At 50.4% G+C, this 19441-nt stretch overlaps 1 protein-coding gene across 6 annotated transcripts in view; it reads left to right on the top strand.

Moving 5' to 3' along the window:
* Positions 1-242: 242 nt before the first annotated feature.
* Positions 243-19441, top strand: part of GGTA1 (glycoprotein alpha-galactosyltransferase 1 (inactive)) — a 79253-nt gene continuing 60054 nt past the window's right edge. For 2 of the 6 annotated variants that reach the window (XM_022578845.2, XM_022578843.3), the window contains exon 1: positions 243-633. In XM_022578845.2, the coding sequence (XP_022434553.2) occupies positions 258-633 (376 nt within the window). In that variant the 5' untranslated portion in view covers positions 243-257. The remainder of the gene's footprint in view (positions 634-19441) is intronic. The other 4 variants (XR_016393633.1, XR_016393632.1, XM_089913691.1 and 1 more) reach the window with 2 other exon arrangements.

The raw sequence follows: 19441 nt of genomic DNA, 5'->3' as shown, positions 1-19441 counted from the left end.
AGGAAACAAATGGTGGATCAGACCTCCCAGGCTCTCCGCTCCCCCCGTGTTTGGCGGGGCGCCAGGGCACCGGGGCCCCTTCCTGCGGTAAGGGGAGACAGACCCCACCCCACCCTCCGATGCTCCGGGTCCCCGCCACCCGTCCCCCACCCCTCCCCCACCCCGTGCAGGCCCGGGAAGGCAAAGAGGCCCAGCCACCATCACCAGGGATTTTTTCTTTTTTTGCTGGTTTCAGGCTTTTTTCTGCCTGAGTGAAAATGAAACAAACACCCCCTGCGCCTCCCCGCCACCAGACACACACGCACACCGGCAGTCGTGCACTCGCGCGCCCGGCCTCCCAGCCGCCGTGTCCGGGGCGGGACCCTCTCTGCACAAACAGCCGCGGGCCGGGCCGAGCGGGGAGCGCGCCGCCCGCTGCCCAGCGCCCGCCCGCTTCTTCGCGCCCCTGCCTGCCGCGCGCTGCCCGCCGCCCCGGAAGAGCGCCCGGCGGCCGGCCGGCCCGAGCGCAGGCGGCACACCCCGCCCCGGCACGTCCCGCCGGGCTCGGGCAGAGGCAGCGCGCCCGAGGACGACGCCGGGGCCGGGAGCCGAGGCGCAGGTCAGCCCCGAGCGCGCCCAGCTTCTGCGGATCAGGTGGGTCACGCGGGGCGCCGCCCGAGCCCCCAGAGGCCGCGAGCCGAGCCCGGCCCGGCCCTGGGCGGCGGGCGCCGAGTGAGGGCGGCGCGGGGAGAGGACGGGCCACCGCGCTGGCCCTGCCCTGTTGCTGCCCTGCCTGTGTCCCCGCTTTTGTTCTTGTCGCTACCACTGCGCCCTACTCCGACCCCGTCTCTGTCCCCATCCTGTCCCTGCCTCTGCCCAGACTCGGGCCGGAAGGGCCGCGGGGTGGGCTTCCCACGGGGTTCGCGAGGTGCAGGCGGGAGAGGGCAGGCTCAGGGCGCGCGGAGCTGGACCACCGAGGAAGTCTCGAAAGGAGAGAGGGTTCTGCCCCCGTGTATGGAGCAGGGTGGGGGAAGGGCTCCATCGCCCAGGACCAGATGGGAAGAGGATGCCTCCGGGAAGGGGGAGCCTGGGAGGGTGAAGTGAGGGGCGCAGGAACCCCCGAGAGCCGGGGCACGGAGCGGGAGAGGTCGGGGAGCTCAGAGAGCCGAGGAGCAACCCAACACCCAGCACCGGGAAAGTTTCAAACGTTGTAACTTTGGCAGCTACCAGGCCTGCTGCATCGGGGTGATGGGAGGCGAAGCCCTTCAGGTCTTCAAACCACCACGTTCCCACTCAAAGGGACACCACTCCGCGTTTGAAAATGGCAGAAAAACAGCTAAACAGAATGATTGCACAAACTCTTGAAAGGCGTCCAAGAAACAGTAAAGTGGAAAAAAATGTCAGCGCGCGAAGAGAGAAAGCAGAGCGGCTTGAGATTCCCCAATCTTCCCGCGGGCCAGGGAGGGAGGGAGGGAGGCGCGGAGGCTGTCGGCGAGCTCGCTCCTCCCCCAGGAGAGACCCGAGACCCCGGCGGCTGCGTTTGTAGCTCTGCTTGTCGTTTGTGCTCCTTCTGGCCGCTGAGCAGGCCTTGCTGCCTCCTTCATTTACTTAGAAATAGGTGGGTCTCAGGGGGCAGGAAGTACGGGGTGAGGGTGGGGGGAGCCCTGGCCTCGCTGCCTTCTAGCTGGGAAACCCTTTCCCAGGGAGAGCCTCAGTTTCCATAACTACGAAATAGAGATACTGCAGTGAGTAAAGAAATGCCAGGTGCCAAGGGGCTGTGTATGTGCGTGTGTGTGGGCGCGCGTGTGTACGTAGAGGAAGGATGTGGATGGTCTGTTGTACTTCTGCGCTTCTTTGGCTACACTCAGCACTTTTTACCTTGCTCGGAGTTAATTCTGGGTGTACCTTGCCTCCCCTACCAGGCTGGGGGGCAGGTGCAGATTCCCAGTTCTTGTTACATGTAACAGGTACGCAATGACTGAATAAGACAGAGCTGAAAAAGTCCCTAGGGTTTACCTGGTCAGGGAGATTTCAAACTTTGCCCCTGAGAAGCCTAGGGTCCTCGCTCAAGGGGCACCATGGTGGGGGAGGGGAGCCTAGGCGGCAGGGCTCTGGTCCTTACCTTCTCTCTTTCAGGCAGAACCGGTTCAGTTCTGCCTTTGCCTCTTCTATATATTAGGAAACCCCAGAGGCTGTTTTTGGTATCAGATTCTTCAGATCCAGTCTGATCTGGCCATCTTTGGTGGAGAAACTAAATCTAGAGGTGTGCACAGTGATTTGGGCAAGATCCGCCAGTGGCCAAGCCTAGCCAGGAAACCTGTCTCCTTAGTCCTAGGTCAGCAATGCCTTTTCCTGGCCCTGGTGGCTCTGAGCCACCGGCTCACCTCTTAGCACCAACCAGCCTAGACCCTAACTCCAGGGCCCCGGGGCCCCCTCCCTACCCTTGAGGGAGAAGAAGCCCAGGAGTCTCATCCTCTGAGCTTTTCCAGGCCTTCAGTGGGCCTTTCACATGCAAGTTGGTTTCACAGGCTGAGGTCAAAAGAATTAGGTTCCCCAGAATCTAATCAGCACACTGCCCCTTTCTTAGCCCAGCCCAACAGGTATCATCGACCTCCTTTATAGTTGGGGAAATGAAGGTGCAGAGAGGTCAAGTAACTTGCTCGTGGGCGCTCAACTCCTAAATTGCAGCCGGGATTTGAAAGCAGCTCTGGCTCTAAGGCTTCTGCTCTTTGCATTACATCATCTCTCACGATGGCTAGAGAACAGCTAATGGACAGATGTCATTGAGATGGGGGCAAGGGTGAGGGGAGAATGGCCGAAAGGGGGGCTGGGTTAAGGGGGAGGCTGGACATTAATATAGGTGCATTCACAGCGTAAATATAATTATTGATATATTTGAACTGAATGTGTTTTCTGCCCTGTACATTGTCTTTATTTTAGCTTTTATTTTCTAGACACTTTAGAATTATTTTCTTTTCCTAATTTTTAACTGAAGTATAATTTCCATATGATAAAATCCACAGATGGTAAGTATTGGGTTCAACAAGTTTTGAAAGCTGTTTGCACCTATGTAACCACCACCCAAAATGAGATATGAAATATTTGCATCATCTTAGAAAGTTCCCATTTCCAGTGATTTTTCCTTCTGCCCTTCCAAGCAACCATTTTCTGATTTTCCTCACCATTGATTAATTTTGCCTGCTCCTGGACGTCACATAAATGGAATCATACTGTGTGTCTCTTTCACGTCTGGCTTATTTCACTCAACGTGATGTTTGTTAAATTCACCTGTGTTATTGTGTATATGAGTAGTTTGTTCCTTTTCAGTGCTGAGTCGTATTCCATTTTATGGATATATACCATCATTTGCATATTTATTCTCCTGTTGATGAATATTTGGGTTATCTCCAATCTGGGCTAGTCTTTCTTTCTTTCTTTTTTATTTTTGGCTGCATTGGGTCTTTGTTGCTGCGTGCAGGCTTTCTCTAGTTTTGCTGAGCAGGGACTACTCTTCATTAAGGTACACAGGCTTCTCACTGCAGTGTCTTCTCTTGTTGCGGAGCATGGGCTCTAGACACGCGGGCTCAGTAGTTGTAGCCCACAGGCTTAGTTGCTCCGCAGCATGTGGGATCTTCCTGGACCAGGGATCAAACCCGTGTCCCCTGCATTGGCAGGTGGATTCTTAACCACTGCGCCACCAGGGAAGTCCCTGGACTATTATTTCTGGTAGAAATCTTTTGTGGTCATTTGTTATCACTTAGAAGTGAAATTGTTGGGTCATAGAGTATACCATTTTACATCCCCACAGCGATGTATACGACATAATTATTCCACATCCTTGACAATATTTGGTATTGTCTGTCTTTTAAATTTTTTTTAACTTTTTTTTTTTTTTTTTTTTTTGCAGTACACGGGCCTCTCCCGTTGCGGAGCACAGGCTCCGGACGCACAGGCTCAGCGGCCATGGCTCACAGGCCCAGCCGCTCCGCGGCATGTGGGATCTTCCCAGACCGGGGCACGAACCCATGTTCCCTGCATCGGCAGGCAGACTCTCAACCACTGCGCCACCAGGGAAGCCCTGTCTTTTTTATTTTAGCCATTTTAGTGCCTGGATAATGGTGTCTTATACCTTCTGTTTTTTGGGTGTTTTTTTTTGCGGTACACTGGCCTCTCACTGTTGTGGTCTCTCCCGTTGTGGAGCACAGGCTCCGGACGCGCAGGCCCAGCGGCCATGGCTCACGGGCCCAGCCGCTCCGCGGCATGTGGGATCCTCCCAGACCGGGGCACGAATCCGTGTCCCCTGCATCGGCAGACGGACTCTCAACCACTGCACGACCAGGGAAGCCCCTATACCTTCTGTTTTTATGATGGAATTATAAGAGTTCTTGAGGAACACAACATGATCGGGGCAAAGAATATGAAACAAGATGGTGTTGTGGAGGCCACTGTGAGCCATGACTCCAGAGGGAAGGAACCAAATGGTGGCTGGAATTGTGACCTTAGGAATAGGAATTTACGAGCTTGGGAGAGCTCTCTATATATCAACTGAGATTTAAAGATCTGGTCCTTGTGCTCTATAAATACACAAGCTGGCTCATGCTCATGGCTTTAAATGCTACCTGTATAGCAATCATCTTTACCTCCAGTTCAGATCTCTGTTGTAGGCTCCCAAGTCACATGTTTTTCTTGTTTTTTGTGTTTTTTTTTTTTTTTGCGGTATGCGGGCCTCTCACTGTTGTGGTCTCTCCCGTTGCGGAGCACAGGCTCCGGACGCGCAGGCCCAGCGGCCATGGCTCACGGGCCCAGCCGCTCCACGGCATGTGGGATCTTCCCGGACCGGGGCACGAACCCGTGTCCCCTGCATCGGCAGGTGGACTTTCAACCACTGCGCCACCAGGGAAGCCCCCCAAGTCACGTGTTTAACTGCCCTTTGGGTATCTCTTCTTGGATGTCTCAAAGGCACTGCAGACTGGACAAATCCAGAACAGAATTCATTATCTCCTGTTGGCTTTTTGTCGTGGGTCATTGGATGGTGCCACTAGCTGAAAGAATGTGAAAAGAGGAATGCCTGAGGTTGGGCAGGGAGATACTGAATTTAGTTCCAAGCTAAATGGTGTGGAGCAATCAAGGAAGATAAAGGCTGGGTTGCACTGGGCAGTTAGGAGATTACTGAAATATACTGCGAGTGGTTTTGGTGGAGTGGAGGGCAGGCAAGCTAGATTGCTGGTAGGTGAGAGAGAAAGAACTGGAGATGGTGAGTAGAGTCAACTCTCTGAAGAAGTTTGTTTGAGAAAGTCAGAGGAGGGATTGAGCTATAGTTGGAGGAAGACAGGGTGAAGAAAAGGACTTTAGGATGGAAAAGATAAGTGAGATATAGGCTCAGGGGAAGGATTTAAGTCCGGGAGAGGGAAGGGATGGCCAATACAGCAAGGTGCTGGGAGGAGTAGGAGGGAGTGGGGAGGGTTGGCTTTGAAAAAAGATGGAGAAGCTTCATCAACTACAAAATTCTCTGTTGACTCTCCATGTGGACAACTCCTAATCATGACGTGTGAGGTTCTTCACCACCTGCTTCCGTCTCATCTCATATATATAGTGTATATCAGTTAGCTTTTGCTGCATAACAGACATCCCCCCCCAACGCGTAGTTTATGACCACAAAGGTTTATTTATTACTCACACTACACGTCAGCTGGAGGGCAGTTGCAACTGCATGGTTTTGTAGATCTGCTCTGGGTGCCAGCCAGACAGAATATCTGCTCCCTGTATCTTCTCCTCCCAGGACCCAGGCTGAAGCTGCTGCTTCTACCTGTTGTATGTTATTTTATGGTGAGAGCTGGAGGAAGAAAGAGATGATGTGATGCTTCTTAAAGTCTCTGAACTGGCTCATGATCACTTCTACCCATATTCCTTTGGTCAAAGCCAGTCATATGACCAAGTCCAAAGTCAATGGGACAGAGATATATGTCCTCTACCTATTGGCCTGGAATAGATACTTGGGAACAGCAATCCACATATATTTGTTAGAAACTCCTTCACACAGGTCCCCACCTATCTTTATCTCTCCAAACTAATCCCCATCACACTGCTCTTTGGTACCATTGTTCCCCTTTCCTGAAGCATGGCAATGGCCTTTCAAGTCTCTATATCCCTCTATCTAGGCATCATCCCCCCCCCACCCGCCCCTGACCCAGCTGCCCCTGCTGAGTTGGTGTGCAGCTCTTTCAACCTGGACCCTGCTGCTGTGTGCTCCCTGTTCTCTGCTCCAGACTCGCACCCTCCCGCACACCCTCTCCCTGCAGCCCAAGTCCTCTTTCTAGACACCAAATTGATTGGCATTTTCCATCTTTCCAAGGCTCCCCTCTGCTCTCAGGATAAAGCACATATCCCTTTAGGTGACATCCAAGGTCTTTGAAATTCTCATCCCTCACCACCCCACCCCTTGGAACTTCTGCTCCAGCCTGAGGGAATGACTGCAATTCCTGAAACCCGCTCTGGGCTTTTCCCCATGCTGCTCCCTCTGCTTAGAACACCCTCCCCGCCTCCCCTGCAAGCCCACTCACAGACTCCTACTCATCCTTCAAGAGCCCCACAAACCTACTCACAGAATCCCACTCATCCTTCAAGACGCAGCTTAACCATCACCCTCTCTGAGATGGCAGTCTCTTCATCCTGCCCCCCATGAATTAGGCATTCCCCTTCCTCCCGCCAGGTCTCTGGGCATCCTGCAGTACACACCCCAGATACATTCTGTCGCATGTCATCATTCCTCCCCTCCTCGACTGTAAGCTGCTGGAGCACACTGTGCACATGACCACAGTGCTCTTTACCTGACCCACGCTGCTGGCTAAGAGTGGCCTCTGGAGGCGCACTGCCTGAGTTTGCACCCTAATGCCTGTCAGACCTGGGGCAAAATACCTCCCCTGTCAGCCTGGGCTGAAAGGTCTGCTGATAAAAGCTTCACCCTCAGTCCTGCGAGAGGGAGGCCATGTAGGCCAGTCTGGGAAATCAAAAAGTAATGTACAGGGTTTCCCTGGTGGCGCAGTGGTTGAGAGTCCGCCTGCCGATGCAGGGGACATGGGTTCGTGCCCCAGTCCGGGAATATCCCACATGCCGCGGAGCGGCTGGGCCCGTGAGCCATGGCTGCTGAGCCTGCGCTTCTGGAGCCTGTGCTCGGCAACGGGAGAGGCCACAACAGTGAGAGGCCCGCATACCACAAAAAAAAAAAAAAAGTACATTTGGACTGTGGACTGAAGGCAAAGAGGTCATCATTTAGTATACTTAACTCAATTATTTATAAAAGTCCTTGCAGGAACTTCCCTGGCAGTCCAGTAGTTAAGACTTTGCCTTCCAATGCAGGGGGTGCAGGTTCAATCCCTGGCCGGGGAGCTAAGATTCCACATGCCTCACGGCCAAAAAACCAAAACATAAAACAGAAGCAATGAGAAGAAAAAAAAAAAGCAGCAATATTGTAACAGATTCAATAAAGACTTTGAAAATGGTCCACATCAAAAAAATCTAAATAAATAAAGTCCTTGCAGTTCTAAAAAGGGGAAGTAAAAATATGTCATCGAAATCTCCAGCCAAGGAACTAATCTGCTCACCTTGTCTCAACGCTGGCGTGGAGGCCACAGACCTCAGCTGCCTACGGTCAGGCTGTGGCTCTTGCCAGGACTTGGGCTCTGGCCTTATTGCCAAACAGAGTCTCTAAAGGAGAGGTGGCGAGGGCAGCAGGGTGGAGACCCGAGGCAGTGTGCTTACGTTTTGTGTCCCAGGGGAAACCGCACCCAGGCGTTCTCCAGGGAGCTGGTGTAGGGCCTGTCCTTCCTGCAGTGCCTGTCTCAGGCCGTGTGTGGTGGGCAGATGTGAAGGGCAGGAGAAAGCATGGAGCTGCTGCTTGGGCCAGGTCCTAACTGGAGAGTGAGTGATCTGAGACAGAAGGAGCACATCTGGGAAGGCAGAGGGAGAAAGGATTTCTAGAAGGATGTGGTCAAGAGGGTTGCATGGCTGAGAGGATGGATAGAGGATTGGGCCCTGGAAGAGGTCGGCTGGCTATGGGTTGATCGCAAGAGCCTGGAGGGAACGGAAAAATACTGTAGAGTTGCTCTTACTAGAGGTCCCTACACTAGTGGACACTTAGACAAGTGAGATCGTATATCCACCTTGCTTGAGGCTCACAGAAGCCCTGTGAAGTCGGCAAAGCAGGAATTATTCCCCCCATTTACATGTGGGGAAACTGAGGCTTAGAGTTTTGATCTTTTGGCCAAAGTCTCTCAAGAACGAAGTGGCAGAACTGAGGCATGAAAGCCCAGTCTTGACTCCACACCTAATTTGGCTTGGAGACTCTGGTGGGCTGCGGGCAAGGGGAATGAAGGTGATTCTGAAGGGGGGCCAGGGTGCTGGGGCACAGATCCATGCCCAGCCCAGCTGAGGGCTCCTGCCTGGCTCAGCCCAAAATTAGCCAGAGAGAGTGAAAAGTAGCAGCTGGAAGAGGTTGGAGAGAGAGAGGTAAGGCCTTGTAATTAGTTTTATTTATTTATTTATCTGGCTGTGCCGGGTTTTAGTTGTGGCATGCAGACTCTTAGTTGCGGCATGCGAACTCTTAGCTGCGTCATGTGTGTGGGATCTAGTTCCCCGACCAGGGATCGAACCCGGGCCCCCTCCATTGGGAGCGCGGAGTCTGGACCACCAGGGAAGTCCCTTATGATTAAGGGACTTATATTAAGTTCTTAATAAAAGTTTCAAACTCCTTCCCAGTCTGGGTGTTCTTATCTTCTGTAGACTTGCTTCACGTGCCCTGGACTTGGCCCCATATGGGGGGTGGGAGGGACACTAAAAAGAGCTTTGGGCTGAAGGTGAGCTTGTCTCGCCCCACTGAAGCTGGTGCTGCCAGCAGCAGGAGCTGTCGGAGCCTCAGTTTCTCTGTCAACAAAATGATACAAGGCTATGATCTGGCAGACTTCTCTCTGAGCAATATATCTGCTGTTCAACAAAACGCAGACAAGTGCAAACCAACAGGAAATGAACATTCAAACTAAAAATGTGCAAGGGAGAAACAGCTGCTTTGGGCAGAGGGATCAAGTTTTGAGCCCCCATTTGTGAGTTTGGGTACCAGGAACTGGTTCTAAAAGTTACACCTCTTGCCAAGACTCATGCTTTGAATCACATATTCATTCAACATTCATTGAGCTGTCAGAACTTCACTCACTCATTGTTAAAGCATCCAGAGTTTATTGAGCGTCTGCTACGTGCCCTGCTAGACACCTGAGATTAGCAGTGAAGAGAGAGGTACAATCCCTGCCCGTGCAGAGGTAGAATTTAGCTTGGGAGACAGCCATTCAACAGCCAAGTGCACAGAGAGAGCCAAGAAGGAGAAGTACAGGGTGGAGGGTCACAGGGGCCTGTAGCTGTCGGGGCAAGTAGTCAGGAAGGGCTTCCCTGAGGAAGTGACCTTCAAACTGCAGCCTGCAGGAGTTAGAGGCAGAAGAGGGAAGAGTATTCCAGGCACAGGGAGGAGGCTCTGAGAAGCAATCATCCTGATCTTCCCCATGGCCGTTCCAGAATCCAGATGGCCCTGGTGTCTGGAGCAACACCGAGGAGGGAGCAAGCCTGGGGCAATGGGTCAGCTGCCCAGCGGGGTGAGGTTGTGTTTGGTAGCATCTGCAGGCAGAAGCGCAGCTGTCCTTTCTCCTCCGTCAGGGAAACCATGAGTCCTCAAGCGGCCGGCCAGCTGTCTCCGAGAGGAACTTGCCTGGCATCTGTGGGGAACGACAAGACATTTTGCAAAATCAAGGGCGGGGTTTTCTCTAAGGGGAATATGGCTCCCGGAGAGCAGGGACTGGGTCTGGATTTGCTCTCGGTTGATCGATGGTTGTTTGTAGATTGGTATTTTTATTGCAAACTCTTATTTTCATATGTTAACCAGAGCTGTGCAGAGGAAGGGGGAATTAATATTCTCACGTGCAAATTGAGTGCTTAGGAATTCATTCCCTGGCATGAAAAGGCTTAGTAAATATTTGCGGCTGTTATATTAAGAAGCACCTGAGAAGAGGTACCGGCCAGGAGTCATGGCTGCAAGCAGCCGAGGGAGCTTATGGCTCACTGGGGCAGAGGAGGCACGCATTGGAAGAATTTTTTGTTGTTGCTCACAGTATCCCTGGGGAAGCTGGAAAAGCAAGTTGCGCAGAACCAGTAGAGGTTGGACAACAGACCACACAGTTAGGGTCTCCCAACAGGAGCTAATTGTAGCTTTTGCTGGCACTGGAGCTGCTGTAACATTTCGCTGGCATCTGAACCTTAGCGCTACTTCTTTATGACGCAAAGCTGACCAGGCCTGGGTCACTCTCCTGCATTCCAGGTGCAGATGAATGACCAGGGGGAGTGTTCGGTTCGTTCTGCTCTGGTGGTGGAAGAGGGTTCCTGACGCTAAGCTGAGAAGTCACAAAATCCTCCCAAGTCACCAGAGATAGGGGGTCCAGTAGTGTCACAGAATCCTACAGGTCTAAGGAGAGTCACAGGACCACAGCTATGGGAGGGAAAAGTGTTCTGGGGAACTTCCAGAGGGGCAGCCTGGCCTTAGTCAAGTTATTGAACCCCTGAACCTCAACATTCTCATGTGTAAATGGGTTGGTGTGGATTTAAGAGATAGCCTGTGTGTCTAGTGCCTGACATGGTGCTAGTAGATGGCAGCTACTGTTATCATTATTATTGGTAGAAGTAATAGTAACGTCACTCCGCCGTTATCAGAACAGTTATGTTCTCGAAGGAAGAAACCCAACGTACGAAAACCTAGAGGAATTCAGAAGTGACCGCACACTTTTACACAAACAGATTCTCTGCAGGGTGTTCCTTTAAATTTTTACCTCCCCAGTATACTTAGGATAGGATTTAACTTATCAAAAATAAACCAGAGGAATGAATGAATCACCATCTTACAGACCCTTGTTAAATACTGTTGAAGAGAGCAGTTCTTTTGCAGGAATTGACAGATCTGTTTAGACATCCCAGACTCGCTTCCTCGCTGTGGAAGCCTTAAAAAAGGAAGAGGGAAGTTCATGGTCACAGGACTGTAGCCACCACCCTCACACACAGCCCCAGGAGGGTTGGGCTGCACCACCATACACTCTCCCCAGAAAAACAGACTCCCACAAACACAGAAGGCCTGGATTAGAGCTGGAGGCCGTGGTATGCTGGTAAATGTTTCATGACCAGTTGAAAAATGAAAGCCCAGGGACTTCCCTGGTGGTGGAGTGGTTAGGACTCTACGCTTCCACTGCAGGGAGCACAGGTTTGATCCCTGATCAGGGAACTAAGATCCCTGCAAGCCGCACGGCCAGGCCAAAAAAAAAAAAAGAAAGCCCTGATACCTGGTATTTGCCAGTTCCCATAGTATAGATATTTCCACTGTGACCAGTTTCAAGCTACTACTGGAGGAGCCGGGAGCATGCTGCTGTAGAGCATTTTCCACTGTGTCTAGATACAGCAGACATAAATAACCTCAAGGGTATATATAGCATGTAGTAAAACAATTAGGAAGTGATGAGGTTTTTTATTGTTGTTTTTTTTACATCTTTATTGGAGTAGAATTGCTTTACAATGGTGTGTTAGTTTCTGCTTTACAACAAAATGAATCAGTTATACATATACATATGTTCCCATATCTCTTCCCTCTTGCGTCTCCCTCCCTCCCACCTTCCCTATCCCACCCCTCTAGGTGGTCACAAAGCACCGAGCTGATCTCCCTGTGCTATGCGGCTGCTTCCCACCAGCTATCTATTTTACGCTTGGTAGTGTATATATGTCCAGGCCACTCTCTCGCTTTGTCACAGCTTACCCTTCCCCCTCCCCATATCCTCAAGTCCATTCTCTAGTAGGTCTGTGTCTTTGTTCCTGTCTTACCCCTAGGTTCTTCATGACATTTTTTTTTCCCTTAGATTCCATATATGTGTTAGCATACGGTATTTGTCTTTCTCTTTCTGATTTAGGAAGTGATGAATTTTGATGATTACCTTTTTTTTTTTTTTTTTTTTGCGGTACGCGGGCCTCTCACTGTCGTGGCCTCTCCCATTGTGGAGGCTCCGGATGCGCAGGCTCAGCGGCCATGGCTCATGGGCCCAGCCGCTCCACGGCATGTGGGATCCTCCCGGACCAGGGCACGAGCCTGTGTCCCCTGCATCGGCAGGCGGACTCTCAACCACTGCGCCACCAGGGAAGCCCCTGCTGATTACCTTTGATCTTACTGTAATTCACTTAGTTGTGAGTTTATAGAATTTAATGTTTAATAATGGCTGTGTTTAACAACTTGCTCGCCAAGTTCCTGAAAATTTAACAGCTGGCTCTTGCAAGCCAGCATGAGCCAGCTCCAGGATGCTACTGGCTTGGGAGGTCCTTGGGGACTCCAGAGGACCCAGTGAAAATAGGCCATCCCCCCAAACAGCAGCTTCCCCTACCCTCAGGCAGTCTCTAACATGCCAGCCTTTTTATTGGCTTTATTACCCTTTTCCCCACCTGAAATTATGTCTTTAATGACTTGTTAATTATAATTATTGATTTTGTATATTTGTTTACCAACTAGAATGTGAGCTCTGTGAGAACAGAAGACTTTCCTGGGTGGTTCGTTGCCAAATCCCCAGTGCTTAGAACGCTGCGCGCATGTAGTTGACCCTCAATAACCATGGATCAACTGCACGAGCAGAGACAGGGCTAGGACCCTTCGAGGGTTCAAATCCTGCCTCTGCTATGAAGTGCATCTTTCTTTTTTTTTTAATTGAAGTATAGTTGATTTACAATTGTGTTAGTTTCAGGTGTACAGCAAAGTGATTCAGATATATATATATATATATATATATGTGTGTGTGTGTGTGTTCTTTTTCCTTATAAGTTGCTGAAAGATATCGCATATAGTTCCCTGTGCTATCCTGCAGGTCCTTGTCAGTTATCTGTTTTACATACAGCAGTGTGTATATGTTAATCCCAAAAGGGTGCATGTTTCCTTGAGCCTCTTCATCTGTAAAAGAAAAGAGTTTGAGCAGAGACCCCTAGGGTTCCCTTCAGGTATAAAAAGTCTCTGTACCTGACAAAGGCGTCCCTTCCCCACAGTGCAGCCAAACAGGGATTCTCAACTGAGCATCCTCAGGGATAAAAGCCAGTGCACTGGTTGTTAGGACCGTCGGTTTTATTCTTTTCCTCCGAGGACAGCTTTCAACACTGAGTGCAGCATGGCTTCCCTTGGGCTGCCATGACTGGCCCCGTCCAGCTGTGCGGAGGGAGCGCCAGGCCCGGCCTGACCAGGGGCAGTAGATATTTTGAGGCCTGTGGCATTTGCAGCTGGGTGAAATGCTCTAGGGTGAAGGAGAGAAGTCTGCCTGGGTGAGTCGTTCCAGCAGGATGGGCGCCCACAGCTCCACCTGGAACACAGAGCCCACTGGAGCCAAGTGGGGGCAGCCCTAGGAGGGAGGCAGAACAGGGACCCTACGTGTCTCCTGCATCATGCTTTACATCTTAGGACAGTGAGGTGAAAGACCGGTCCTTTCTTTCTTCCCTTATTTCTGGTCTCCCGTGAACCGGTCCTTTGGTAAAATACCGTAAACGTGAATTACTCTCAATTTCTGTCCCTCCTCGTGGAGGAACAAACAGCATCTGTCTGCAGCCCCACTTTGAGACTCACAGCAGCTGGTGGAAACAGGTGTTGGAGTCTCCTCCCTTTGCAGGTGAGGACACTGAGCCAGGCGGGGTTCAGGACCCTCCCTGGGTCCCTGAGGAGTGGAGGGAGATGGTGAGGCCCACACCTCCATGTCCCCAGGGGAGAGGCCACCAGCGCTGTCCGAGGGAGTCATCCTCATCCCTTCTCTGTTCCCTGTTCCCCTTGAGGCTGAGATGACTGAGTCCAGCCTCCTCTTCCCTGGGAGGTTCCGGGCAGAAGTAGGAACAGATAAACGCAATCCGCATCTTCTTCTGCGTCTCATTGCCCTCCTCCACAAGGTGGAGATGGTCCGGGACCCTCCCTCTACTACTGACTCAGTGCAGCTGGAGGCCTTCTCTGGTGCCCAGCAGCCCCAGGGAGCAGCCGATGCCCCCAGTCCATCTGCTTTGGGGCAGCATCATAGGTTTTTCTGCCTTTCCCTGCATAGTTCCCTTTTCCTACGGTGCATGGCCCACACTGAGATTCAGATTTGCTTTCCCTGAGGGATGGGGCTTGGACGTGGACTGCCACTGCCGGGCAAGTAGGGCTGTCTGGGTTCTGCCTGCCCTTTCTACAGTCAGCAAACTGGGAAGGGGAGCGATTCAGAAACCAGAGATATCATCATACAGGAACAACTCACGCTTACTGGGCACTTACTCCAGATGCTGTTCTAGTAGCTTTACAGGAGCCCTGCCTTTTCATCACCCAGAAACCTGTTTTTTATAAATGAGGCAAGGAAGCACAGAAAGGTTTAGCAATTTCCCAGGGCCACACGGTAGGGGAGAGATCTGGGGCTCAGATACGGGTGAGATGGTGGGACCCTTCATCAGGGCCGCATACTGCCTTCATAAAGATGATGTCAGAGCAAGCAGGGAGCTGGCGTAGCCCTCAATCCAACCCTCTCACTCCAATGGATGGGGAAACCCAGGCCCAGAGAGGGGTGGGGGCTTCCCTAAGGTCACACAGGGCCTGCGCTGGAGCCCAGGAGTCCTACACTCCACCTTCGGCTCTGTCCTGAGGTTTTACCACCTTGGGTCAAGCATCAGAGTAACAGTTACAAGGTAACATCGCCAAGAGGGCTCATCTGCTGGTTCTGTGCTGCGGGGGCCCCTGTGGTTACGTGGGGGTGGGAAGGGCATGGGAGGCCCAGCCAGACCCCAGCAGCGCCCTCTGCCTGCACTGCTTGAGAAAGGTCTTGGGCATGGAGTCCCGGCATTCGTTGGAAAAGTTCAGACTCTTTGCTCCCCTGCCAGCCCCCCATGCTGTAGAGAAACAAGCGGCCCATCCGCTCCTAGATGTCACATTTCCTGTTTGTGAGCCTGGATTGAGGTAGAGTCCATGGTGAAGGGCAAGGGGAGGGCGGGACCTTCCTTTCGGGAATTAGAATAGTTGGAGGTGGGAAGAGCTGGAAGATTTTGCCTAAATGCTTCATTTTGTAGATAGGGACACTGAGACCCCCCAGATGTAAGAACCTGGCCTAGGTCATAGAGGATGCTGGAATCACCCTGCCTTTTGCTTTTTGGTTTTTTGGGTTTGTTTTGTTTTTTCTTTTTGAGACAACGCAATCATAGAATGTGTGAGCTGAGCTGGCAGAGATCTGTTTAGTCGGTGCCCCAGTTCACCTCTCCAGGTTGCATAGGTGAGAACCTGCCTGAGACTGGGGTGGAGGTGGGCGGGGATGGAAGAGTACTTTCTTTTTTTTTTTTTTTTAGCTGTGTAATGCTTTATTGTACAAATGTTTTCATGATATATTTAATAATTACTTTATTGTTGAAAATTTGGGCCACTTAAGAAACTATTGGGTTGGCCAAAAGGTTCGTTTGGGTTTTTCCATAACATCTTACAGAAAAACACGAATGAACCTTTTGGGCAATCAAATATAATTTTTTAAATTAATTTTTATTGGATTATAGTTGATTTACAATGTTGTGTTTCTGCTGTACAGCAAAGTGGCTCAGTTATACATATATAATACATATGTCCCCTCTTTTTAGAGCACTTTCTTAAGATCCTAGAGCTGGCTGCTGGCAGAGCCCTGAGAACTCGTTTCTTGAATCAACATACAACAAATACCATTGAATGCCGCCTCTCAGCCTGATGCTGAGTAGCAAGGAACTTTCCATCTGGTGGAGAGGTGGATATTAATCAAATAATCATGCATATATGTCCAAAGACTGATCACTGCCCTCAAGGAAAAGAACAGGAAGCTACAAGGAGAATAAGACTCTTCCCTTAGGAAGTGATGTTGGAGCTGAGACCTAAAGGACACGGAGGGAGGGGGTAGACGGGTGTGAGGGGGGTGGGTGGGAAAAGGTGTCCCAGGCAGAGGGAAGAGCACGTGCAAAGGTCCCGAGGCAGGAAGTGCCTCATTTTATAAATGAAAACACCGAAGCCCAGAGATTGGAGACCCATCTAGCTTAGTGCCCCAGAGAATCTTTCTCTTCCCCCACCCCCAAGTTCTTTAAAACTTTTTTAAAGGAAAGAGACAGAAGATAAACAACTAACTAAACAAGTGAGTCAGTGGCAGAGCTGAAAGTACTGGGACCCACCCCCCTCTGCCTTCACGCCAAGGGAATTTTAGAAAACCCTCAGACTGGCTGTTTACGAACTGTGGGACCTTGACTAAGACAGTTAGCCTCTTTGAGCCCCTGTTTCTCCATTTGTAATATGGAGCCCACCTACCTGCTCTGTGGATCCCACACAGACTTCTTGTGAAAGGGCTCCGTGCTGGCCAGTCAGTGTGGGAGGGAGACCCAGGACAGCCGGACTGCTGGTTCCCCTCCCGTGTCTCCTCCAGGGCTGGCCCTGGGCCCCAGGTCTGAAGGAGCCTCTCTCCACCCCATCATTTGACTGTAATCCTATAATCCACCAGTCAGCATTAATCGCATATGGTATCAATGCCCCACCAAGACACATATGTGTGTTGGACAGTGAACTTATAGGAAATAAAGGAGGAAGCTTGGGAGCACCTGTTATGCATCCAGCATCTCAGTAGACACTCCACACAAGCAGCACTGTTTAACCCTCCCAGCAGCCCTGCAAGGTGGGTGCCCTTCTGCCCACTGGCTAGGGAAGGACACTGAATCTCTAAAGGACACTGCCTAAGGTCACATAGCCAGGGAAGGGCCACTCCAGGGGTAGCCCCAGCCTGCTCATCTTGGAGGCTACCTTCTGGTCTGTCTGCCCTTGAGCCAGCCCGGAGCAGAGGGCCCAGGCACCAGGAAGGTGGACCCGCACGACCTAGGGCAGAGGGCACCCTGGCCGGCAGACACGTTGGCTGCCCTTCAAACCAATAGTCTTTATATCTTTGTTCGACATTTATCTGGGGTGAGAGGTGCTGGAGGAAGTGGATTTGCAGTGAATGCAGGTGGTGAGCCTCTCCTGGATTCTGAATTCTTTCTACACCAGAACGTTTTCCAGAAGCAGAAGGGATAGAAATTCACTGACACAGTCACTTTCCCAGCTGCGGTGAGTTAATGTCCTAAAAAAACACCAGCTGTTCCCCATTTTTCTTTCTCTCTTCAGTTTGCCTTTGAGCTTTTCCAAGCCAGACAGCTTCTTGGGAGGCTCGTTAGAGGATTTGTTTTGGTTCCTTTTTTATTTGAAATTTATTTAAATATAGACAAGAACAACTAGCCTTAGAAAGGGGGACTGCTCTGCCTGTAGTTTATTTTGACTGAGCAGCTTGGTGTATTCTTTAGATGGCATCCTTGAACTTGGCTGCTTTTATTAAGTACAGAAAGTATTGCTTACATTTACATAAAAGACAACAATGCATCTTGGGAAAGTACCAGAGAACCACTAGTTTTATGTAATTAAATCGCTCTTCATCTGGCTTTGCTTTTTTTGTTTTTGGTTTTTTATGGGGGCCACACCGCTCGGCATGCAGGGTCTTAGTTCCCCGGGCAGGGTTCCGCCAGGGATCGAACCCGTCCCCCCTGCAGTGGAAGCGTGGAGTCTTAACCACTGGACTGTCAGGGAAGCTCCCGCTTTTTGTCTGGTTTTAAAAGTAACGTATTCTCATTGTAGAACATTTGAAAAATGCAGAAGTGGAAAGAATGAAGTGATCACTTTGCCACAATCTCATTGCGCAGAATTCACCGCTTTTACCACGTGAAGCTAGGATTTGTTTTCGTGGTAAAATAGAACATAAACCATTTTAACACTTTTTGAGTGTACAATTCAGTAGCACTAAGTACATTTACAAGTTGGACAACCATCACCAGTGTCCATCTCCAGAACTTTTCCATCATCTCAAACCAATTAAGCAAAAAATTTCCCAATTCCCACTCCGTGCAGCCCCTGGTAACCGCTATTCTACTTTCTGTCTCTATGAATTCAGCTACTCTAGGTACCTCATCTAAGTAAAATCATACAATATTTGTCCTTTTGTGTCTGGCTTATTTCACTTAGCATAATGTTTTCAAGTTTTGTCCATGTTGAAGCATGTGTCAGAATTTCATCCCTTTTTAAGGCCAAATAACATTCCACTGTGTGTCTAGACCACATTTGTTTATCCATTCACTCATGGATGAACATTTGAGTCGTTTCCATCCTTGTGGCTATTGTGAATAATGCTGCTTGAAATCGGTGTACAGGTATCTCTTTGAGTCCCTGCTTTCAGTTCTTTTGGGTATGTAACCAGAAGTAGGACTGCTGAGTCATATGGTAACTCTGTGTTTAATTTTTTGAGGAACTGCCCTACATGTCCAGTAATTCTGATGTATAAGATCCATAGTGTAAATCATAGTCTCTGTGCAATTTTGTATCTGACTTTCTTACTTCATTTTCCATTGTATCAACTATTCCTCAACAACGTTTTTTAAAGGTTGCATAATATTCCACTGTGTTGTCATACTACATTTCCTTTTTCTCCACTCATTGATTTCTGGGCAATACAATGATAAAATAGATAACTTGTTTCTGATAAACAGCCTTATGTTCTGTTCGTACTTGTTCAAGAAATACTCACCAAAGATAAGCTGCTGCCCTCAAGAAATTTTTTAATTTCTCCTTGGGGATTCTTGGGGATCATCCAATTCAGTGGTTTTAAAAGTTCTTTGAAGCCAAGGAACCTTTACTACAAACAAAACAGCAAAGAGATAAAAGGAGAGATGGTCTAGAGAAGGGTGGATGGGGCTCAGAGTCCTGTTCTCTCAGCCTCTCCAGCTCCTCTCTGTGTCTCTGAGGGACTTGGGGAGATTCTGGGGTTTTTTTGGAACACAGTTTGAAAACCACCAGGCTGATCCAGCAGCTTTATTTTAACAAAGGGTAGGCATCTTGAGAGAGGAAGGGACTTGGCTGAGGTCAAGTTCATTTTTTCATTCATTCATTCATTCATTCATTTCATTCATTCATATTTTCTCTCAACCCTTAACACCTGCTGCATGCATGTCAGTATCACTTAGGGAGCTTGTTAAAAATACAGGTTCTGGGGGCTTCCCTGGTGGCACAGTGGTTGAGAGTCCGCCTGCCGATGCAGGGGACGCGGGTTCGTGCCCCGGTCCGGGAAGATCCCACATGCCGCGGAGTGGCTGGGCCCGTGAGCCATGGCCGCTGAGCCTGCGCGTCTGGAGCCTGTGCTCCGCAACGGGAGAGGCCACAGCAGTGAGAGGCCCGCGTACCGCAAAAAACAAAACAAAACAAAACAAACAGGTTCCCAGGACTGTTCCTTCCAGACTCCAAAGCAGTAGATGTATGGAGAGACCAGGACTGGAAACCCAGCTCTACAGTCCACGCTGGGCTCCACTGGGGGTCTTCCCCTTCCAGCCCCTGCTTTTGCAG

This window comes from Delphinapterus leucas, chromosome 6 (genome assembly GCF_059928025.1).
Source record: "Delphinapterus leucas isolate spDelLeu-1000000601 "Yukka" chromosome 6, BTC_Dleu_Yukka2, whole genome shotgun sequence".
In the NCBI taxonomy this organism is placed as follows: Eukaryota; Metazoa; Chordata; class Mammalia; order Artiodactyla; family Monodontidae; genus Delphinapterus; species Delphinapterus leucas.
This window is presented reverse-complemented; position numbering and strand designations above follow the sequence as displayed.